Here is a 25,562-nt window from a genome sequence, read left to right on the forward strand (position 1 = left end):
TCCCTTTACTTTTCCTAAAGCCAAACTGATCGTCACCTAGTGCATTCTCAATTTTCTTTTCCATTCTTCTGCATATTATTCTTGTAAGCAGCTTCGATGCATGAGCTGTTAAGCTGATTGTGCGATAATTCTCGCACTTGTCAGCTCTTGCCGTCTTCGGAATTGTGTGGATGATGCTTTTCCGAAAGTCAGATGGTATATCGCCAGACTCATATATTCTACACACCAACGTGAATAGTCGTTTTGTTGCCACTTCCCCCAATGATTTTAGAAATTCTGATGGAATGTTATCTGTCCCTTCTGCCTTATTTGACCGTAAGTCCTCCAAAGCTCTTTTAAATTCTGATTCTAATACTGGATCCCCTATCTCTTCTAAATCGACTCCTGTTTCTTCTTCTATCACATCACACAAATCTTCACCCTCATAGAGGCTTTGAATGTATTCTTTCCACCTATCTGCTCTCTCCTCTGCATTTAACAGTGGAATTCCCATTGCACTCTTAATGTTACCACCGTTGCTTTTAATGTCGCCAAAGGTTGTTTTGACTCTCCTGTATGCTGAGTCTGTCCTTCCGACAATCATATCTTTTTCGATGTCTTCACATTTTTCCTGCAGCCATTTCATCTTAGCTTACCTGCACTTCCTATTTATTTCATTCCTCAGTGACTTGTATTTCTGTATTCCTGATTTTCCCGGAACATGTTTGTACTTCCTCCTTTCATCAATCAACTGAAGTATTTCTTCTGATACCCATGGTTTCTTCACAGCTACATCTTTGTTCCTATGTTTTCCTTCCCAACTTCTGTGATGGCCCTTTTTAGAGATGTCCATTCCTCTTCAACTGTACTGCCTACTGCGCTATTCCTTATTGCTGTATCTATAGCGTTAGAGAACTTCAAACGTATCTCGTCATTCCTTAGTACTTCCGTATCCCACTTCTTTGCGTATTGATTCTTCCTGACTAATGTCTTGAACTTCAGCCTACTCTTCATCACTACTATATTGTGATCTGAGTCTATATCTGCTCCTGGGTATGCCTTACAATCCAGTATCTGATTTCGGAATCTCTGTCTGACCATGATGTAATCTAATTGAAATCTTCCCGTACCTCCCGGCCTTTTCCAAGTATACCTCCTCCTCTTGTGATTCTTGAATAGGGTATTCGCTATTACTAGCTGAAACTTGTTACAGAACTCAATTAGTCTTTCCTCTTTCACTCCTTGTCCCAAGCCCATATTCTCCCGTAACCTTTTCTTCTACTCCTTCCCCTACAACTGCATTCCAGTCGCCCATGACTATTAGATTTTCGTCCTCCTTTACATACTGCATTACCCATTCAATATCCTCATACACTTTCTCTATCTGTTCATCTTCAGCTTGCGACGTCGGCATGTATACCTGAACTATCGTTGTCGGTGTTGGTCTGCTGTCGATTCTCATTAGAACAACCCAGTCACTGAACTGTTCACAGTAACACACCCTCTGCCCTACCTTCCTATTCATAAGGAATCCTACACCTGTTATACCATTTTCTGCTGTTGTTGATATTACCTGATACTCATCTGACCAGAAATCCTTGTCTTCCTTCCACTTCACTTCACTGACCCCTACTATATCTAGATTGAGCCTTTTCATTTCCCTTTTCAGATTTTCTAGTTTCCCTACCACGTTCAAGTTTCTGACATTCCATGCCCCGACTCGTAAAACGTTATCCTTTCGTAGATTATTCAATCTTTTTCTCATGGTAACCTCCCCCTTGGCAGTCCCCTCCCGGAGATCCGAATAAGGTTATAGGCATTAAAATCCCCTGGGAGAAGGAAGGGGGAAGGAAGCTGTTGAAGAAGGGAAAGAGGAGCAGGAGGCCGGTTGTGGGGAGATATGGATTGCATATCATTACTGCAGAGTCTAAATGGATCATAACAACAACCGCTTCCAGTACAGAATGAAGAGGACCCAGCAACTAACGATGTCCATGTGCACCAATGTACAGACACCACACAAAGGACCAACGTACCAAGCAAAGGGCTGACCCTGTTCTGACAGAAGCCTTGGAAACCATGAAGTGTTGGTGAATGAGTATCCACAAAAAGGGATTCTTGCAATACAACACAAACTACAGAGTAGAGCTAAAGGAAAGACTGCAATTCCGGAAGTTGACAATAGTAACCATTACAGTTCCATTGGAGGAGTGTAGTACAAGAGGCTGGATGGACATTGAGCGGTCCAGAATCGGTCATTGTGCCAAGTTAGTGACCATCGCCAGTAAGGACAGAGTGACATCCATAAATATTAATTCAGACCATGATTGAGAGGGATGGGGGAGACATCCCTTGGGATGTTAGGGGTTGGGAGGTAGGCCTCATCGACTTACGCATCTTCTTCTTCCACTTCGGAGGGTGAGAGGAAGTGTGGTCACGAAGAGAGGAAGTCTCAGCAATATCAGGATCTGAAAGAGAACAAGCAGCTTGAGGACCACAGAGCATGGGTCTTGCATGCGGCTAAGTTACAGGCTTTTTGTCCGGGAGATGTCGGGGAGAGCGATTCCTAGAGGGAACCCCATCCCTAACAGGTGCCAGAGAAAAGGGCTCTTATCCAGCCAAGCAGGAGCAGTTCTGCGAGGGGAGGTAGTGGAAATCGCCAGGGAGGAGGAAAGGTAAGGGGAATATGACAGAGGTAAGGAGGAAGGAGGAGGAAAGGATGCAACAGACACAAAGAAACCGGGTGGAGATGGTCAAATTTCTGTTGGGCCTCAGAGTATGATAGACATTGGACAATTTAGCGAACCCATGCCCGAGACGCCATGGAGGGAGTTCTTCCTCAAATGGCTCACACTACGAAAACAATTAAGAAAGGGAGGTCAAACTACAAGGGAGACCAGTGGAAAAAGAGGGGAGGGGAGGGGAGGGGAGGGGAGGGGAGGGGAGGGGAGGGGAGGGGAGGGGGCAGGAGAGGGAAGAGACAGGATGAGAAAGAGTAGATATGGGGAAGGAAACACAGTCCAGGAGAGAGGAAAGGGTACAATAGCTCAGGGCCTTGCGCCCATCACACACATACCCACAAAAGAGCTGTTGCCTCCCTCCCCACAACAGCAGCAGCTTGTAAGATGGTTATATGGATGATAATGTGTTTGTTGCTAATAGTTACATGGCTGGCAACATTTTCAACCTGGATGCCTTCTCGCTGTTTGGGTTTTCTGTCACGGATGAAGGTCAGGTCTTCTTGGACATCATTTTCTTCCAGGAACTCATTGACATTCATGCCTCGTTCATGCGTCTGTTCGAACGTGGCTTTGGATGTGCTGGAGCACCGTAACAATGATGGACTGAGCAACCCATTACCAATGCTTAGAAGACACTGATGCCTGCTCGAAGAAACTACTCACAGTTTGAGAAAGATGCTTTATTGATAATGTCTGCCATTAAGAAATTTCATGTATACCTCTTTGGGACTAAGTTGAGTCTCATTAATGACCAAAAACCGTTGGTGGCAATCTTAGGTCTTACTCTCGGCTTCGAGAGTGAAGAGCTATAGAGAGAGACCCTCCTCTAGCATTACTTTTCCTCAATAGAAGTAGCTGATACCAGAAATTTTCAAATTTTGAACAGGTCAATAATATCTCAGCTGTTTTTCTAAAAAAAATCATATGAGTTTGTACACTATGTGTTATATTTCAACCTAAAATCTATATAAAGAAATCCCTTTTTCCTCGTTGTTACAATAAATATGTACTAGCTCTGTATGTACAGCTAAAATTATTTTTTTTAGGAACGTTTGAAATTACGAAATATTTGGCACACTTAAAATTTCTATTATTAATTATGCAATTTGATACTGTTTATTATGTTTATTTCTGGATTCATTTATAAATTAACAGAAATTCATTTGTCAAGAAAAACTGAAAACCCTTTGGAATATTTTTATTAATGCACAGGGAGCAGTAATGGGCATGCCTCTGATGTGATCAGATGTGTTTTTGTATTTTGAAAGAACAGTGTAATTTGGGCTTTGTTACTGAGAAAATTCAAAAGACAGTGTGATACAGTAAAATGAGAGAATAAATTACTGCAAAACCAAAAAAAAATCGCACAGACATTCTTCAAAGTTAATTATGTCAATTGGAACCACGAGAACCTAAAATATGAAAATTTCAGCTTCAAGAACCAGACCCCCTGAAATTTAGAACAGGAGCCAACTACAAGAAAAGAAGATAAGTTTATTGTAAATCTTACTCCTCTCATATTTAAAAAAAAAGAGACTTTTGCCAATGGTATAGTAGTGACATCAACAAATAGTGAGAGGCGCAGATTACACAGCATTGGACTCTTTTCGTTAATTCTTAAAATTACACTATTAAGTACAACCTTACCATGCAACACTCAAACACGGATGCACACTCTTGTCTACCCTCAGGACCGACCCAGCATTTGACCAACAGGAGCTCTGTTCCCACGCTGATGTAGAATGTCAATACATCTTGGTTACGTTTCCCATTAATGCTACTCACATTGTCATGACCCTATCTTACAGCATGTCATGCACTATGGAAATTTGTGGTAAAGTCTTATGGGACCAAACTGCTGAGGTCATCTGTCCCTAAGATTACACTCTACTTACTCTAACTTAAGCTAAGGACAACACACACACACCCATGCCTAAGAGAGGACAAGGTGCCTCAGAGCGCTCGGCTACCCCACGCGGCCTCATGCACTATGTGCTAATGGGTGGCCTACTTATTTTTCTAAATCGGCTGATGCAGAACTCTGGGCGTGGGATCACCTTTCTCATTGTTTATCTGTTGTCTCTGATTTTCTCCTGCTGAATTTGGAGGTGGATACACATCGTGGTGCCATCCTGATTACCTTTATGCCCTCATATCTTGAAACTCCTCCACTGTGGCCATTGGGTTACGTTGCGGATAAAAGCAGGTGACATGCCTACTCGCCAGACCTGAACAAAGACTTGGTGGCCACGGTGTGCAGCTGTTCGGCACGTGCCCAACATCAGCCTGCTGCTCTTCAGTCTTTTGCCCTCAGGCCCACTCCCTGTCACCCATGGGACCATATTCATCTGGCCTCTGCTGGTGCCTTTTTGGACTACGTGGCTCTTTGCTGTGGATGCTTAATCCAACTACCCCTGTGTGGTTAGCATGGCGTCCACCACTATGGCTTCCACACTCAATGCACTTACCCAAATTCTAGCCATCAAAATGCTTCCCCACACCCTCATGTCCGAAAACGGGTCCTAATTCATGGCTAGGCCACCGAACACTTGTACAACACCAATGGCATTAAACATCTGTTTAGCCAGCCTTACCACCCCTCCTCCAATGGTGAAGTGAAGCAGATGGTGTGTGGTTAAACAATGAATGTTGAAAGCAGTGCACACATCCACCATGGCAGCAGGACTCACAATGTTCCTGAGCACATAAAGGTCCACTCCCTTGACTGCAGCCTGGCAGAGCTCCTCTATAGGTGAAAGCCATGTACTCTCCTCCACCTTCTGGCACCACAGCCCTCAGAACACCGGACCTGACACAGGATGACACCCCCAAGGATCAGCAGCCTGGGTGCATTCCTAGGGAGCAAAATCTTCTTGGATGCTGATAATGGTGGCGACCATGCACGGATGGCACCTTACGATGGTTGATACTCTGTGAGGTTTGGAGCATCGGCACAACAACCAATTCTGTCCCTGCTGCCACCTGACTGTGCCACTATCAGTGGGTCACTCAGAGGTGGAGTGCCTGCCCTTGCAAACCCCTCGCCCATATGACTACAATTAGGGCCCTATGGCTCCCTAGCAGTTCCTGTGGATGTGGAGGTTGAGACCTCACCATACCATTCGCTTAACACACCGACACTCTCCAGTGCACTGCGCGACATCTCGCATTCCTTCCCCTAGCTGCCAGGCTCTCCTGCCAGTACAACCAACTTTGCCATCAGTTTACCTTCTGAAACACTGTCCAGGGTGTTTCAGGTCCTATGCACCCATTCTGGGAAGGAGGGGGGGAGGGTAATTGGTATTCCAGCCCAGTGAGTTCAAAAGCCCACCAGAATACTTGGACCTACACAACATCTGTTAGGTGTTGCTTCTAATATTTGCAACTGCTAGGTGCGGACCACACCCGATGGTCCAGCCTTTCAGCACCCATGGCCACAATATTTCTCATAGTGCAGGAGTCTGCACCTCAGTCGTGTTCCAACTGTGCTCTCATTTTTTCATTACACACAGCATTGTTTGGCTCTTGATATTGCTACATCTAAGTCTCCCAATTTGGTTTCCACTCTGGACTTTTTGTTCTGTCACGCTGTCTTGTTGTCCGCCACTGATCTTGTTGTTCATCGCTTTCGACAACTCACAACCAAAGCTCTTGGCCAGTCCGCCAGCATCTCCTGACTGTGCCACAATTCCAGTTACTATACCAAGTATCGGCAAAACTGAGGGCAATATCAAACCACAGGTAAACAGATCTTCACAATTTGAGTTTACACTGCAGTAATCTCCAAAAATCTTCATGAAAGGAATCAGAGCAATTAACAGTTTCATACATAAGTCCAAAGCAATACATGAAGTTCCTCTATCCCATACCGTATTTGCAGTACACAGGACCAGAAGGAATAGGATAAACAGAAATATTTAGTATACATACAGTGGTGACTGCCATCTCCTAACAACAACAATGCAAAAGTTGATACAGTTTTAATGACTGATGAAGCACAGCTCCAATTTAGAAACAGATGAACAATAAATCTGGGCACTAAAGATACAAGTATTAAATCACCAAGCCTTAAACTATGCCCTACTTTATTTTAACTTGAGGTGAATGGCACAGTATATCCAGACATCATACTCTTCATAATGCTTCTTGATATGCAATACATTAGTGTTTGTTGCAGTAAAATGGTATTACTGTACTTGTCACACATCAAGTGAAGCTTGCAATGCTTGCAATAGACAGCAATTCTGCACTCACCTTAAAATATTCAACACCAGTAGTCTTGTACAACTCATCAAGGTCTATGAACTGAGGAGGATCTCTATGATGCTCCAGCCGTTGGTCTGCATCAGAAGTGTCCATGAACCAAGCTCGAACCATCCTACAAGACACAAAAATTTGATTTTAGAGTTACTGAACAATAAAAATATTACATATGTTGTTAATTCATACTCAAACGCAAGTTTGGTAGATTGAAAGGTGGAATAAATGTTATGAGGATAAGTCCATCAATTTGATGCACCTTACAGTTCAGCTTATTAATGAGACAAATGTCTCCATTGTGTATGAGAATTAGTCGCATCAAGTTGGAAATATATTTCTAAAATTGACATCTGAGAAAAAGCATCTACAGTAGAGAAACTCTTTACATCTCACACACAAGAAATTTCTCCAACACGGATGACATTCCAATGGAAAATATAGATTTAATGAACATGTGACAAAGTCAGCGCCCACTACTGAAAGGTGAATTCAAGCATGTGTTTATGACACCACTAGACTGGTGGGAATTGTGTGCTTTGCTATCTTTATGCAGTTTCTTATTAAATTTATATTGACTCAGACATTTGTGTCCAAGTGACACAGTCATACAATATGCCATGTCATACAAAGAAATTAACACCATCAGTTTTCTGGCTGGTTTGATGAGGCTTGCCATGAATTCCTCTGTTGTGGTAACCTCTTCATCCCAGAACAGTACCAGCAACTTACGTCCTCTTTATTTGTTGGATGTCTTAACAGATGTCCGACCATCCTTTTACTACTTCTTGTGAGAAAATTACATCATTATATAGAAACTAACATACTTCTCAGCAGACATCTAAATACTGGTTGTACCTAATGGAAAATGTTTTAACGGCGACCGGAATGGTCGCAGGGTGGTAGTGACGGAAACGCGGCCCGTGAACAACAACACAATGAGTGAGGACGGACACGACCAACGAAGGACCTTACGACACAACAAGAACAGACAACAGAGTCACGAACCAAACAAGACAACCATGTCCACTCGTAAAGAAAACACAAAAGTCAATACGCTGTCTAATGCGAGGCGATATGTCCTGAGAGACACGCGAGGTTAGACTGGCAGGCTGAGCGACAGGCAGGTGCTTAAGCACTCGATCAGGGACGCCGCTATTGGCCGCTGGAACCACTTGTTCCACTGTGGTGCCCTCACTCTAAATGCGGGCAAGGAGGTGCGCGCTGCCACAGCTTACGGTGCGAGGGTACCAGAGAACAGATATTAATTTTTCTTCATTCTACTATTTTCAATCAATTTTGTTTTTATTAGATGTTCAGATTTTGTGCTGCATTTTATTGCACAGAAAAATATTTAAAAATTAGTAGCATTTAGTTTGTTTCAGAACTAAAGTGATTTTAAAAAATACCAACACTTTCTAACATACTTTCAGACATCAGGTCTTGGAATTGCAAGTGATATTGTCGCCAGCAGATGCAAATGGTCTTTAATATTATTTATTTATGCATAAATGTTATGAATATATGCACCAGTGTCATTATGTACACTATGTGATCAAAAGTATCTGGACATCCCCAAGAACATAAGTTTTTCATATTAGATGCATTGTGCTGCCACCCATTGCCAGGTACTCCATATCACCGACCTCAGTAGTCATTAGACATCGTGAGAGAGCAGAATGGGGCACTCCGGGGAACACACAGACTTCAAACGTGGTCAGGTGACTGGGTGCCACCTGTGTCATAGGTCTGTACGCAAGATTTCCACACTCCTTAACATCCATAGGTCCACTGTTTCTGACATGATAGTGAAGTGGAAATGTGAAGAGACACACATAACACAAAAGCATACAGGCCGACCTCATCTGTTGATTGACAGAGACCACTGACAGTTGAAGAGGGTCGTAATGTGTAGTAGGCAGGCATCTATCCAGCCCATCACGCAGGAGTTCCAAACTGCATCAGGATCCACTGCAAGTACTGTAACAGTTACGTGGGAGGTGAGAAAACTTGGATTTCATGGTCGAGCGGCTGCTCATAAGCCACACATCACGTCGGTAAATGCCAAACGATGCCTCACTTAGTGTAAGGGGCGTAAACATTAGATGACTGAACAGTGGAAAAACTTTGTGGAGTGATGAATCACGGTACACAATGTGGTGATCTGATGGCAGGGTGTGGGTATGGCGAATACCCAGTGAACCACATCAGCACCCCTTGTTGGTTTGCATGGCACTATCACAGCACAGATTTACAATGATATTTTAAGCTCCTTCTTGCTTCCCACTGTTGAAGAGTAATTCGGGGATGGCGATTGCATCTTTCAACATGATTGAGCACTTGTTCATAATGTACGGCCTGTGGAGGGAGTGGTTACATGACAATAACATCCCTCTAATGGACTGGCCTGCACAGAGTCCTGGCCTGAATCCTATACCACCCCTTTGGGATGTTTTGGAAGACTGACTTTGTGGCCGACCTCATCGACTGACACCAGTAACACTCCTCAGTGCGGCACTCCGTGAAGAATTGGCTGTCATTCCCTAAGAAACCTTCTAACACCTGATTGAATGCAAGCCTGTGAGAGTGGAAGCTGTCATCAAGGCTAAGGGTGGGCCAACATCATATCGAATTCCAGCATTACCGTTGGAGGGTGCAATGAACTTGTAAGTCATTTTCAGCCAGGTGTCCAGATATTTTTGATCATATATTATATGTGTCTCATAAAAGTACATGCAGAAATGTATGAAATATGATTTTTCTTCTTTTTTCCCATATTTGTTATATGAACTACATAACATCTTTTAACTTAATCATCAGTGCTTGTAAAATTTTCCAGTTATGCAGTATAAAGGAATGTTTGGCCTTTGCTTTGAAAGGGGAATATTTTAAGGAAAGTGGCCACATCGACCTCTGTAGTAAACGTTTTATGGCTGACTATTTTCACGTTTCAATTTTTCTTTGCATTTAACACACACAGAGAAAAAGAAAACAGCCATTTATAGAAATATGCAATGTACATTTGTAAGGTAACGGACGAGTTGTGGCACTCTGGAAATATTATATGTTCAGAGTTGGAGCGGCCGCACAGGATGCTCGTCAAAGCCGCGGCCTGGCAGCAACCACGTGGTGCCGAACATTAGCTGAGCATGAGGGGAGCCCCAGCGTGTAGTCCATTGAGCACGTGGCTGGGAATTCCTTGATGACGCTGTGCGCCGGGAGGGCTAAAGATGGTGGTCTTTGTGAAACCTCAATGGCAGACACTTCACAGTTCATATAGAAATTAACAGTAGCCAGATGAATCATGATACCTCAAAAATAAACATGTACATTACTATTATTTGCACGACGATTCTGATGGTGTAATCAGATTTTCTTCAATATCTTTATTAGTTTAAACTTTAGTATCTGATGGTAAATTATACAAGTACACCCAAAAATGAATTTCCAAAATATAAATGCTTCATCCAATTTTGTCAATCACCGTGTCTTTAGAAAGCTATTAATGTAAACCTAAATTGGTATGAATTACTGGCATGCAACCTGAGTAGTACATGAATTATTGGAGGTCAAAGTGGCCGATTACTGTCGATCGCGTCAGGCCACAAGTACTTCACAGTTACACGAAAAAACGGTAGCAGGATGCTTATAAATATATTTATTCATCTATGTCTTTGTTTATATCCGATATATACTATTCATGAAGAAATTGGTTAAATATTTACTGTGTTTTAAAAAGCACAGAGGCATTCGGCTACTGGCTTACCTTTTGTTGCTATTCCTTTGATGTGTGTTCATTTAATTTGTTTATGTATTTAATAATGTGTGTTAGAGCGTGTTTATGGTCCAGCGGTAGGAATATTTATTTAATTTGTAATCCAGTATTTTAAATGTGTTTCATTATGTTTGTGTGGATACATTGACTTGCAGACACGGAGGGAGCGCTCTAGCCAATCACAGCACTTGTTACTAACAGAGCCGTATGGAGGTTGGGGAGGAGAATCGTTTCCGGAGAGGACACGAGGCAGTTCTGTAGAGTATGGCACAGGACAGAGGAGGTGCTGGACATGACAGTGGTGGGAAAGACTTGGAGTGGAGCAGTTTGCGCGTGGTCGCGGCACATAGAAATACTTCGAAGTGCTGACTTGTGCACTTGTGAGATTTCCGTGGTTTCTACAGTGAAGACGCAGTGCGCGTTTAGAAGTGAAAATCTCGTGAGCTATGTTGTTGTTCATAGCTAATTATGTGCAGTAGGAATCATTTGTTTCCCTGTTATTAAACTTTTATTTTATTTAATTGCTGGACCATTGACATCAATAAGATAGTACCTGTAGATTTTGTTTAATTGCAATCTTTCATTTATAAATTTATATGTTACATTCATAATTCAGAATTGCCAAGTGATAGAAAACTTCGACCATTCGATTCATGTGTGGATTCTTATCATATACTGTAGACTCAGGAGTATTTGGCCTGTAATACGACAACTATGTATCACAGCCCCTAGACAATGAAACCACACAAAAGTTCTAATATTTCAACTTTGAGTTGGTGGGTAGGTAGTTGAGGACCACCTCATCACTACATTTCACATTTGTTTGAAAGCCCGCACACTGAACAGTGAAATTGAAGAAATTTTATCTGTAGCTTTATCAGTATGACTACAAGCTGATGAATGTTTTGAAGCAACAACGCAATTTTCACTTGCTTAGATTTTTTAACCTTCTACATGTATTTTTAAGGAATGTCTGAAAACAACATACTAACTACCAAACTGATATTTTGTCTTCCAGTCTCGTGTGAACAGTAAAGTAGATGATGCGCCCTGTAGCATAAAAGGGGAATTTACTCCTGAAGAGGTAATTTTAGCACTTGTAAATAGTATATACAAGATGAATTGTAAACACACAATATTTGAAACATTCTTTATTGCACTTTTCATATGATCAAACATTAAAAGGATGAAAACTGCATTAATACTTAGAATTCTGAAGAATTTACGTTGATTGCAATGCTACATACATTACTCTAGTACAGTAGGTCACTCAACTGCTAAAATCACTACCCTATTCTTGCCATGATTGAGAGAGAAAAGATAACTGTCTGTCCCATTTTACATAATGTGTAATGACAGGAACTTGGTCTTATTACATCTGTCATGTGACTGATGGTTTCAAAGCTTGGAGCAGCAGAGACAGGGGTTGCAAATTCTACATGTAAGGTCTTAGGAACTATATGAAATTCCTGAACATAACTAACAATTAAAATGACAGCAGCAACACTAACATAGCAACAAAAACAAACCTGATAATATAACTTACGTGTTTTTGTTGTGGTCTGCAGTCCAGAGGCTAGTTTGATGCAGTTCTCCAGACTAGTCAATATTGTACAAGCCTCTTCATCTCTGCATTACTACTGAACCTGCTTCCTGTAGTCAACCATTGGTCTCCCACTACTCCCCCATCTTCCCCAATATCTGTGCCTGCACACGTGCGCACCCACCCACACACACACACACACACACACACACACACACACACACACACACACACACACTCGCTCACTCACTACTCTCCATTACAAAACTGACTATTCTTTGATGCTTCATGATGTATCCTGTCAACTGATCCCTTGATATTATTTTTGTAATCTATAAGGCTTCTTCAGTATATAATGCCCCACAATTTTTTCTCAGAACATATTTATCCTTAGGAGTTATAATTTGGTGGCAATCTCAATCAACATTTTTTCTGCATGTGTTATTTTTCTACATAATCTCAGTCTTGTTCTATGGCCTTATGCCAGTTTTGTGTAAATGCCTGTCCTGTGCTTATAGCCAACTTTTCACTCCATGAATTACTCTATCATCTTCTTCAAAGTGTGTCCCACATAAAGGATATGCAGGTGACCACATTAACCTATGTAGTACATAAACACATTACGCCTGACGGAAGTCCGATGGCGCCAAGTCTGGGCTGCACGGTGAATGAGGCAATGATATCCAACCTAATTTAGCAATGTGTTCTTGGATTCCGAGACTTGTGAATAGGTGTGCACTGTTCTACTGAAGCAAGATTTCTTTTGAATTCTTCTGACTGACCACAGTGAAATGGTTCTTCAGTTTATTCAGTTTTCACATATCTCTCTGAATTAACAATTGCCTCTGTACACTTCTATGGGAATATCACTGTCATTACCACTAAGGACTGTCATCATGACTCTGCCAACAGAGGGAGCTGCTTGAATTTTTTCTTTTTTGTGGTTCCACTCCAATGACTGCTGTTTTGTTTCTGGCACAATGTGATGCATCCAGATTTTGGCAACTGCATTGGTCTGGGACAGAAATGCCTCTGCATTGGCCTCAAATAACTCCAGCAGTTCAGTTGAAATGGGTTTTCTCTGCATCATGTTGTCTGAAATGAGTGTTTGTGGAACGCATTTTAAGACACCTTTCAACACCCAAGAGCCACACAAATGTGGTCAATCGTCAAGTTCAGTTTATGCACTTCATGATGCTTTAACTCACTTTATAAATTGCCCAACAGTACTCCTAACAACCACATCATTACCATACACTGCACACAAACATTTATAGATGTTTACAATGCCCCCCCCCCCCCCCCAAAACAAGAATTCAAGTATGGCATGTTGCTCATGAGTGTCTTGCATATATGCCATTTTGATACTTCACTATGGTGCTGCCATCTGATGGAATTGTTCATAACTTTGAGATGTGCATAGAAACATCAAATTAGAAGCACCTAAAAGAAGTTGCGTGTACGAAAAAATGAAAACTGCTGAAAAAATGAAACAATAACAAATAAAAAGATTGAGGCTTTATATACTGAACGTTCCCCATTTCCAGAAATTTTCTTAGTACTTTACAGTCTTTACAAATTTCATTCTAAGATAACTGCTCCCTAATGTGAAGCTCTTTGGGCACTGTGGGTAGCATACTGAAGTATCTTTGAGAAAAAATGTGGCAGTGTCTGAATAAGATGGCTTTTCAAAGGCTATATCAGACCATGATTTTCTGCCAAGTGATTTGTGGTAAGGTTTCACAACATTCTGTTGTACCTTGGGCAGAAATACATACCATGTTTTACAGACTATAAGATGCTATGGACTGTAAGACACACCTCGATTTTGAAGCAACTTTTTAAATGATTAGTTTATAAAACTGAACTGACCTTTAAAATTCCTGAAAATCATTATCTGGACTTTCTTCTTCTTCTTCTTTTTCTTCCTCATCATTATTGTCCTCTTTATACACAAAATGGTCTTCATTGCCACAGAGCATTGCATATGAGGCAATTCTTGAAAGATTTAAAAATAATGTCTTCTCTCACTCTAGACCATGACTGCTTTATCCACTGACACACTTGTTTGATTGTAGGTCATTTTAAAACTCGCTTTGGTGCAAATTCATGCCGGGTTTCATCCAACATCCAATTGTTCCATTCCCCTCTCATATACATTTTAACAATGCAGGAAAAGACAGATTGCTACTTACCGCAACGAAGACATGTCAAGCTGCAGACAGGCACAATTAAAAGACACTTACTTAAAACTTTTGGCCACAGCCTTCGTCAGTAAATGAGAGACACACACCATTCATACACACAAGCAAGAACACCTCTTGCACACATGACCGCTGACTATAGGATCTCGGGCTGGATCTGGCTGCTGGAGCTGGCAGTCGTGTGTGAGGTTTGCTTGCTTGTATGTGCAAATGATGTGTGTCTCTCATTTACTGACAAAGGCTGTGACCGAAAGATTTATGTCTCTTTTAATAGTGCTTGTCTACAACTTGACGTGTCTTCTTTATGGTAAGTAGCAATCTGTCTTTTCCTACACTGCTGATCCTGGAGTTTCCACTGTTTCATACAGACTTTAATTATTTATTGAGACATCAAGAGGCTGCAATTGTGAAGTAAGCAATCCAGGAATAACAGCAAGATCTGTATTTATCTGTCTCAGTCCTTCTTTCACAGAATTTTTCAAAAGGCTACTAAACTGATCTAGCATAAGAAGAGATCTCTTCTTCAATAATGCACTTTTACTTCTCTCCTACACTCTGTTAATCCATAATTTCATACCAGCCTTGGGCATCCAACCCTTGTCATTTATGTGAACAACAGTACCTGGGACAACAGTATAATGCATTTTTTCACGTTCAATTGTTTTTATAGTTACAGTTTTAGCACCTTTCAAGGCAACAGTTCTAGTACTTGACAAATTAAATGTCAAGGGAGTTTCATCCATATCTGCTATTCTAGTACTTGAAACATTAAATGTCAAGGAGGTTTCATCCATATTTGCTATTTGACTTATTTCCACACTGGTATTCTTTTGATGTTGAATAATAAAGTGATGGAAAGATATTTTCTCTTCACACTCTTGTGGCATTTTCTGAAATATTTTGGTTTTGATACACTTGCAAAGTCCAATACATCTTATAAACCTGTAGCACCAACCAATTCCAATTCCAAGTCTAGTAGCACTAGCTTACAAGTGTGTATTTGAATCATTTTTGTATTATTTCCAATGCCATATTGATGGTGTCCTTGATGGAGTGCCAAAATGCCGCTCTCAGCTGCTCTGTTTCCATATTCTCCTACTTATGGTATTACTTTCAATTTATAGCCCATAGCATATGAATACCTTTCATTTTTTTCCATTACAAAACTAGCTACTAACAAAAATATTGTATGTCACTGTTAACACAAATGACTTTTGATTCAAGTTCACTGGCACCATAGACTGCCATGACACATTATAGGCTAGATAATGTGGTGATCGCAGGGCTGGAGGGAGACAGACTTAGCAAGCTTGTGAATCCCCACAACTCATGTTTGTCGCATCAGTACACTGCTGCTGCCAAGTGAATCCAATGTTGCCAGATAGAGATAAGTGTGAGTCCAGTAATAAATAACAGAGGAAAATACCATCTTAGAGTACTTGGGGACGATATGCTTGCCTGCATCTAACCCAACACATGTTGTTGTTGCTGTTGTCTTCAGTCCTGAGACTGGTTTGATGCAGCTCTCCATGCTACTCTATCCTGTGCAAGCTTCTTCATCTCCTAGTACTTACTGCAACCTACATCCTTCTGAATCTGCTTAGTGTATTCATCTCTTGGTCTCCCTCTACAATTTTTACCCTCCACGCTGCCCTCCAATGCTAAATTTGTGATCCCTTGATGCCTCAGAACATGCCCTACCAACCGGTCCGTTCTTCTTGTCAAGTTGTGCCACAAACTTCTCTTATCCCTAATTCTATTAAATACCTCCTCATTAGTTACGTGATCTACCCATCTAATCTTCAGCAGTCTTCTGTAGCACCACATTTCCAAAGCTTCTATTCTTTTCTTGTCCAAACTATTTATCGTCCATGTTTCACTTCCATACATGGCTACACTCCATACAAATACTTTCAGAAACAACTTCCTGACACACAAATCTATACTCGATGTACAGATTCTATAAAATTATGATAGAGAATTGTGACACTTACCTTTATCTGGCCAAATTCTTATTCTGCCCTCATCCACACAGATGTATTCCTCTCATCCTTAGTCTGGCTGACCTCTCCTTACTTTTTTACCTTCTGCAATTTATACCTTTTTCCTTTCCAAGGAAGAAACTAATAACTATAAAAACTAGGATAGTTTCTTGCACTTTTATATTTGCCTTTCAGCAGGACTAAGAATTTACCTCCAGAAGGTTAGCAGTTGGCAGCAATTCTATCTCATACTTTTATAGTTTTCTCTAAGGAATTTTCCTTTTAGGTAGTAAGTTACTTGCATGTTCCATAGATCATAATTGTGAGCTCTCACTATGATGTGGAATGAGTCAGTTTTCTAATTATAGCACATTTTATCAAAAAAAGACATTATTATTTTTATTTTATACACAATTGGCCATTAAAATTGCTACACCACGAAGATGACGTGCTCCAGAAACGAAATTTAACCGACAGGAAGAAGATGCTGTGATATGCAAATGATTAGCTTTTCAGAGCATTCACACAAGGTTGGCGCCAGTGGCGACACCTACAACGTGCTGACATGATGAAAGTTTCCAACCGATTTCTCATACACAAAAAGCAGTTGAACAGCGTTGCTTGGTGAAACGTTGTTGTGATGCCTCGTGTAAGGAGGAGAAATGCATACCGTCACGTTTCCAACTTTGATAAGGGTCGGATTGTAGCCTATCGCGATTGTGGTTTATCATATCGCGACATTGCTGCTCACGTTGGTCGAGATCCAATGACTGTTGGCAGAATGTGGAATTGGTGGGTTCAGAAGGGTAATATGGAACACCGTGCTGGATTCCAATGGCCTCATATTACTAGCAGTCGAGATAACAGGCACCTTATCCACGTAGCTGTAATGGATCGTGCAGCCATGTCGCAATCCCTGAGTCAGCAGATGGGGCTGTTTGCAAGGCAACCACCATCTGCACGAACAGTTCAATGATGTTTGCAGCAGCATGGACTATTAGCTTGGAGACCATGGCTGCTGTTATCCTTGGCACTGCATCACAGACAGGAGTACCTGCAATGGTGTACTCAACGACAAACCTGGATGCATGAATGGTAAAACATCATTTTTTCAGATGAATCCAGGTTCTGTTTACAGCATCATGACGGTTGCATCCGTGTTTGGCGACATAGCGGTGAACGCACGTTGGAAGCGTGTATTCGTCATCGCCATACTGGTGTATCACCCGGCGTGATGGTATGGGGTGCCATTGGTTACACATCTCAGTCACCTCTTGTTCGCATTGACGGTACTTTGAACATTGGACGTTACATTTCAGATGTGTTACGACCCGTGGCTCTACCCTTCATTCGATCCCTGCGAAACCCTACATTTCAGTAGGATAACGCACGACTGCGTGTTGCAGGTTCTTTAGGGGCTTTCTCGATACAGAAAATGTTTGAGTGCTGCCCTGGCCAGCACCTTCTCCAGATTTCTCACCAATTGAAAATGTCTGGTCAATGGTGGCCAAGCAACTGGCTCGTCACAATACGCCTCGCTACTCTTGATGAACTGTGGTATCGTGTTGAAGCTACATGGGCAGCTGTACCTGTACACGCCATCCAAGCCCTGTTTGACTCAATGCCCAGGGGTATCAAGGCCATTATTGCGGCTAGAGGTGGTTGTTCTGGGTACTGATTTCTCAGGATCTATGCACCCAAATTGCGTGAAAATGTAATCACATGTCAGTTCTAGGATAATATATTTGTCCAATGAATACCCGTTTATCATCTGCATGTCTTCTTGGTGTGGCAATTTTAATGGCCAGTAGTGTATATGGGTTAACTATGTTTACTCACTCTTCCTCTTATACATAGTGCATGTAGTGCATGCACTGCATGCACCAACCCACACTCACACATGCAAGCGCAAGCACGCACGCGGTCACAACTCCCCCCCCCCCCCCTCCCCACACACACACACACAAATGGAAACGATGAACCTGACAAGGTTACATATGTTTCGTAGCTGCATGTCCAGTTATTCAATGCACTGTGTAGCCCCTGGTGTTGCTAGCAAGAAACCTTCATTTGTGTGGATCTCCGCAATCACAGTCTGGACTGGGCAGCTTGTTCCACTTGTGAAGTGCATCTTTGCACCTGCAAAGGCCCATTCAGATTTGATTCCGGTCAGTCCAAGTCTTGTGTGATAGCTGCAATCTCCTAAGGAGCTTAACTCCTGAGAAAATGTTATGTAGATGTACAACTGTTACTACTTCCTACTGACATTTCCATTCTTCAAGAGGTTCAAAATATCAGGCATGTCAGAAGCATTACATAGAGTAGAATGTTATGACTGTAGCATTTTAACACTTTGAGAACTGTGTAGCTAGGGTTTAGTTCAAATGGCTAGCACTGTGCTTTTTTTAATAGTTATTCTGAATGTTGTAGCACGTTCTACTGCACAGTTTGTTGCATTTGACAGAGGGTTCCTTTTTCTATGAAACACTACAGAGAAACATGGACTTACACCAGTGAGAGGGTTGCCACATGTTTCCCCAAGTGAAATTCCCTGATATTTCCCTGATTTCCAGACAACTTTTAGCATTTTTCCTGACAAATTTTGAGATTTCAAGTGTGGATAAAGACTTAGATTGACAAGAAAATGTAGGGACTTGCATATTTCTAAATGTGTTACCAAAAATCTTAAGTACTAACATCAACATCTTTTGTAATGATGTGTTTTTAGATGGAGAAAGCAAGCCCAATGGTACGTGTGTTTCATTAAGACCACTGATGTTATTTTATTTCAATAAAACGAAACACATTTGGTGACAAAAATACTCATTTCCTTGGAGTTTCAAGATATATGTAAAATACCTTCACATATTTCACAAATAATCTAAAAAAAGTAGGCCTCTTGAAAGAAGTGTATAAGGTGGGGAAGAGTTGTATAAACCAATGCTATACGTGATTGCCAATAAAATGTTCATTGTACTATGCCTATCATTGTCAGTTACTACTCACTGTCTTATATCTATTATTTCACAGGTATTGTATGTCCATCCACCTAGCTGAGTGGTAAAGTGTTTGCCTAACATGCAATGGGCCCTGGTTTGATTCCTAACCAGGTTGGAGATTTTCTCCACTTGTGGGCTGGGTGATGTGTTGTCCTCAGCATCACTTCATGATCACTAACATGCAAGTCACCAAATGTGGCATCACCTGAACGAAGACTTGCAACCCAGTGGCCAAAGTTCCCTGGATGGGGCCTCTCCATCAATGCCACGCGATCATTTCATTTTACAGGTACTGTGTGATTTTTCTTTTGAGAAATACACAAGTCCATGGTATACAAACCGCCAGTGACTGCCACAGTTTTCTTCTGCTTATCATCCATATGTTCTAATATATGAACTACTTTTGAAGTGCCAAAATGTACTAGAATAAATAAAATCTCTATAAAACACCACACTGTATTTGTGGTGAGACAGTCGCAATTCTTGAAATCCATCGCCTGTGGTCTCTGGCCTGCCGAGGAGCACTACAATCCTGGGTCCACGGATAAACCATGAAAAATCTGCTGCAATATACCACACACCAACAGACCCAGCCTGCGGGCAGGTCAATGGGACTAGACACGACAGGCAGAGCTTGCATATTTAGAGGGAAACAATGGGCTTCTGATCGGCAGGCCCGATCCAGTAGATATATCAATAGAAATGGCATGCAGTTTTGGCCCATCATTGAAGTCCACTTGTGCAGTCAGCTATTCACGTGTCATAGACATCAAGTTGAGAAAATGAGATCATGGTGATCAATCCATGCAACAGATAACTTGCGCAAATACTCTGAGAATCAATTCTATGGGGATAAGTAACAACTCACAGTGAAGATAATCACTGAGCCACAGACAGGCATATAGGAATAAGAATCACACTATCACAACTAAATTTTCGTCCATACACTTTGTCAGAAAATGAGAGCACATACACTTTCACATAACCACTCAGACATAACTTGTGCACATGACTGCTGTCTCCGGCCCCTGCATCACCAGTCTTTGAGAATCAGATCCAAACAAAGCACTCCTCATGCCTCCCTGCCTCTTATCAGCAGCTGCTAGGCTGGCGGCGGACTGCAGCCTGAGGGGAATGGTAGGAAGGTGAGGAAGGTAACAATGATGGACTAGGGAAGCAGTACACATACTCAGCTGCACCAACCCAGCAACAATGCATTACATCTCAGTAAACAAACCATTTCATGTCCCAAGACAAAAAAGGAGATTTTTCCAGTGTTTTTTTCCAAATTTCCCTGGCGTGTTTGAAATTCCCTGATTTCCAGAACTTGTGGCAACCCTGAGTGATAATTTTTTCTTATACTGAAATGAAAATGTGTTGTTTTTACAACAAAAAATCAATTTTCTTATTTTCTAAATGGAGATATAATTATTAGTTGTTGGCACTAAAAATAAAACTGCTTGAGAATGCAGTTTTTCATTAAAAATTACTTAGTTACACTTGCCTTAGTACGAAAAATTTTGAAGCCTTTTGGAAAATTAAGTTCTACATTATATTCTTCACAATGTACCTGGTATGCTTTCTTGCCACTTTCCCAGATGTCATTCTGATTTGTTATGCACAAACCTTTTGGCTCCTCTGATGCCATCTTGACATTTCTGTAGTTGGAATCAAATGTCTTCCATTGAGTCTGTTTACAGGTGAATTATTTTGAATGGACGTTTATTCAACCTAGCCTCCTTTGCTCATCAAAGTCAAGCAAATTCAACAAGATGAATGCTAATATGCCTCAACTGTTTATATATAATAATCATGATGAAAACATGAATAAAAGCTTTCTTTTACCACTTCACTCGCTTCCTGTCAAAAGGCTAGTACCCCAGTAGCTGGTAGATAAAGTGCGCGTCATTTATGTTGGCGGCCGAGTTTAGGTTCGTTCTGTGCATCTGACGTCACAAAACACAGTCAGCCAATGAACAGAGAACGACGTTGCCAGATCTCGACTGCAGAGCAGAGTACGGATGAGTGTCTTCAGTTTTAGAAACGTTCAGTCATAAATAAAGTAATTGAACAAAAGCAATGTCTTGGTAGCAGACTTCCTTTTATGGAAACCTTGGAAAAAGCATTCTTTATACCAATTGCTTCATATTCTGTTAATTAATTAAACAAAACAAGCAATAAAACTCCTAATTCAGGCGATAGATAGGAAAGGTGTTTGTATCAATCTCACGAACCGCTTTTCCGCAATAAAGAACAGCGGTAATTGTTTATTTCCTATTGTACTTCGACGAAGTGTGAGTAATTCATAGTCATACTAACAGTGTTTGTCAGTATTTTGCATGACCTGTTAGAGTCCTCATGGAGTTTCAGTTTGGTATGAGCTACGTTAGCGTAACGGTTAAGGCGTTGGGCTAGTAAGCCCGATGTAAATAAAACTTTTGTTACAGTCGCGAAAGACGGAATATTTCTTAATATTACATATGACACCTATGTGGTAATTAAATTAAATGAGATATTGTTATACAGTAAATTTTATATGAAATTTAGGTATCTTGTCCACATTTCATTCTCAACATTGTGGCAACTAAAATCGACCATACGGAAACTATACTCTATGGACTTTTACCTCTGCAAACTCTTCAAAATTTCGTGCGAAGGTTTACTATATTTAATGCTGCATAATAACTGCGTTGAACATCGAAACAAAATTAAGTCACTTATGGTGGGAAGGTATCAGTCAAGAAGATGTGTAAAAATCTAATTTTTGGGCCAAATAGTTTTTGTGAAATCGAATGATAAGAGTGTCAAAGCAGCCGGAACACCATGTGTCTACACAGGCGAGCAGTGCAGTGACAAAATCGCGCACAGCGTGGAATGCAGGGTGCATGTCTTTGTAGCAGCGATAGGGTTAATGCGGCCGTGGAGGCTTTATTTCATGAACTACGGGCTCCCCCCTAAACCTAAGCTTGCGAACTATGCTATACTATGGTGCTGCTTCTCTTGGCGCGTGCGTCGTGTGCAACTGGCAACGCAGCAATCTCCCGCGTCTGGGCGGGCATGCGCGAGCCGCCAAGATAAAAGAATTCAACTATATAGTCGCTGTGATCCAAATCAAACCTGATTTTATTATTATCCAAGACAGGCGGGTTTCATCTGCTTTATCATTCCTAATTTTGTTCTGACATTGACATTTGAAGCAGTCATTTTACATTTTGTCATGAAAAGAAATACATACCTAGTGTCTTTCCATTTTATAAACATTAAATCACCACATCTGTGAAATGAAAGTTCACTCCTCCCCCCCCCCCCTCCCCCCCCCCACCTTCTAGGCAATTAGATCCTTAGCTAGCAGTTTACTATTTTCAGTACTGCACTGTGTGGTCATCTTGAAAATAAATACAAAGCTTGTGCAGACAATAACCTATGCCCTTTGCACTGCAAGTGACCTTGTGAGGCACAGCTTAGGGCAACAGGGGGAATGGAAAGGCCCAAAGGAAGTAACATACACTGTTGGCTATATTCCTTTCCCATCCAGTACAAGTGACAAGTCTGTCATCTGTTTTTTTTGTTTTTTGTTTTTGTTTCTTACAAGCATCATACAGTATCTTCAGTAGGTAATGCATCATTACTCTTTTTGGAATATAATCCATGCAACATAGCAGCTACATCGTACATCTCCAATGCATTAAAGTGGCAGATTAGGATTGCTGGAGATCTTGTTGAATTCCTCATAAAAGCAGTAGATCTGTACAGATCAGATGGTATAACAACAGTTTACAACAGGAGTCAATGAACTGGGATAGATATGATAGCATTAGATATTATGTCCATGATGGTATTCAGTTGAATGTCAACAAGCGTTGCACAATGGCTATCCTGCCAAACATGTGCATAATATTCAGCACCTGAGTACCTCAAAGACAAGCCTGAAGAATACACAGTGGTTGTTGTGTTCCATGTCGTTTATGGGGGATGTTGTAATTAGTTTTCCGTTTCTGAGCTAGGTTCAGAGGGTGCTGCTTGAAGTACCGTGCTCAGTCCAAGATGACAACTACATACTTTAGGTTTCAGCTGTGATGAGGAACCATGCCACTGAAACTTACTTCCAGTTTCACATACACCAGATGATTATTCAAATGGAAGCATGGATCCTCTGTTTTGTTCACACTGGTTTAAAGTCTCCAGATTTTAAAATTCATCTCCAGCATAGATAAGTCTTTGGTCAGCATCTTTTCTGCCTGCTGCAGTTCCTTGTGTTGTACAGCATGAGCCAAGTAGGGGGCATAGCAGAATTTTATGGATGAAGTGGCAGATAGGTACAACTTTAACAGAAATACCAAGAGAACTGATCCTTGGGGCAATCCATTGTTGAGTTGCCTTCTCCTTGCTTATCTTGCTTCCAATTGTTACCTGGAACTGCTGATCATCTAGTATGTTGTTAACAAGTTGTGCCATTGTTCTGCGGGAAACAATATGAAGAAATTTATAAATTAGAACTCACTCCCCCCCCTACACACACAAAGTGTTGAAGGCAGTGGTGAAATCAACAGCTTGGAGAGTTTTACAGCTTCATTTGAATTCTGCCTCTATGAAGGATGTAAGACACAATGCTTGATCACATCAATTTGCCCTGGTCTGAAGCCTGCGTGATCAACTGGAACATTCTATAGGGCAGACAGTTATATGGTGCACCAATAGTAATTATTCCCGACTCTGAAGACACTGTTTCATTGTAGACTCTTCCCTGTGTTGCTTAATGCAACATTCAGCATCATCCTTTTATTTAGACAGGATCAAAGCCAGTTAACAGCAAAATTTCTCATTGCACAATATTTGGGCTTCTCTATGAGAAAACTGAATTGCACCATAAAATGCCTCTGACATGCCACAGGAAATAGAAGTAGACAATATTTTATAATTTAAATTCTTTATAATCTGACTCATGAGTTGAAAAATAGGCCTTTTCAAACACAAACCGAGGCTAAGTATCTTACTTTGAGAGAGATGTGTTATGGTTGTTGGGCACACAATATTTTCCAGTGTATCTGAGGAGGATGGAAGCAATGGGACCAGTCAGTAACTATTAATATCTGTCTTACTACCTTTCTTACAAAGTGGTCTGACCTGTTTTTCCATAATTATTCCCTACGCTTTGCTGTATTGCATATGTTGAATACATTGCATATTTGTGAAGAGAAGGATTTTAGAGTGTGTCTTTGGTTTTGAAGGAGTTTATTACATTCTTTCTTTCTTTTGCAGAGCATGCCATAACTGTAATTTGCATGTATGTGTGCAGCATTGCTTATTGCATGTAATCTATTGCTATGTTCCTTGAATTATCCACACCTATCTTAAAAGCTACTGAGAGAAGCGATTATTAAAAACATTGGCTGCCGCACTATGTTCATTTATTACTTTGCTATTTTCTTCAATAATACAAGTCCTCAGACAAATACAAAATCAAATACGGGTAATGCAGGAGTAGGTTTAATAATGAATAAAAAAATAGCAGCACGTGTCAGCTACTATGAACAGCATAGTGAATGCCTTATTGTAGCCAAGATAGACATGAAGCTCGTGTCTACCACAGTAGTACAAGTTCATATGCCAACCAGCTCCACAGATGATGATGATGATGATGAGATTGAAGAAATGTAAGATGCAACAAAAGAAATTATTAAGAAGTGAAGGGAGGCAAAAATTAAATAGTCATGGGGGACTGGAATTCGACAGTAGGAAAAGACAGAGAAGGAAAAGTAATGGGTGAATGTGGAATGGGGGTAAGGAATGAAAGAGGAAGCTGCCTGGTGACATTTTGCACAGAGCACAACTCAATCATAGCTAACTCTTGGTTTAACAATCGTTAAAGAAGATTGTATATGTGGAAAAGAACTGGAGATGCTGGAAGGTTTTAGATATGTTATATAATGGCAAGACAGATTTTAAATTGTAAGACATTTCCGGGGGCAGATGTGGACTCTGACCACAATTTATTGGTTAAGAACTGTATATTAAAACTGAAGAAGCTGCAAAAAGGTGGGATTTGAAGGAGATGGCACCTGGATAAACTGAAAGACCCAGA

The 25,562-nt window shown here is 41.0% G+C and overlaps 1 protein-coding gene and 1 long non-coding RNA gene across 2 annotated transcripts in view; one reads left to right on the forward strand and one right to left on the reverse strand.

The window, feature by feature from the left end:
- The window catches only part of LOC126415177 (uncharacterized), a 375,032-nt gene that overhangs the window by 105,322 nt on the left and 244,148 nt on the right, over positions 1 to 25,562 (forward strand). The gene's annotated exons all lie outside the window — the stretch shown is intronic.
- LOC126415160 (acireductone dioxygenase) overlaps positions 1 to 25,562 on the reverse strand; it is a 59,791-nt gene that overhangs the window by 23,606 nt on the left and 10,623 nt on the right. Inside the window, exon 2 of the mRNA XM_050083410.1 lies at positions 6,975 to 7,098. Within this exon, the coding sequence (XP_049939367.1) occupies positions 6,975 to 7,097 (123 nt within the window). The 5' untranslated portion in view covers position 7,098. The remainder of the gene's footprint in view (positions 1 to 6,974; positions 7,099 to 25,562) is intronic.

Source organism: Schistocerca serialis, chromosome 1, assembly GCF_023864345.2.
Source record: "Schistocerca serialis cubense isolate TAMUIC-IGC-003099 chromosome 1, iqSchSeri2.2, whole genome shotgun sequence".
Classification (NCBI taxonomy): domain Eukaryota; kingdom Metazoa; phylum Arthropoda; class Insecta; order Orthoptera; family Acrididae; genus Schistocerca; species Schistocerca serialis.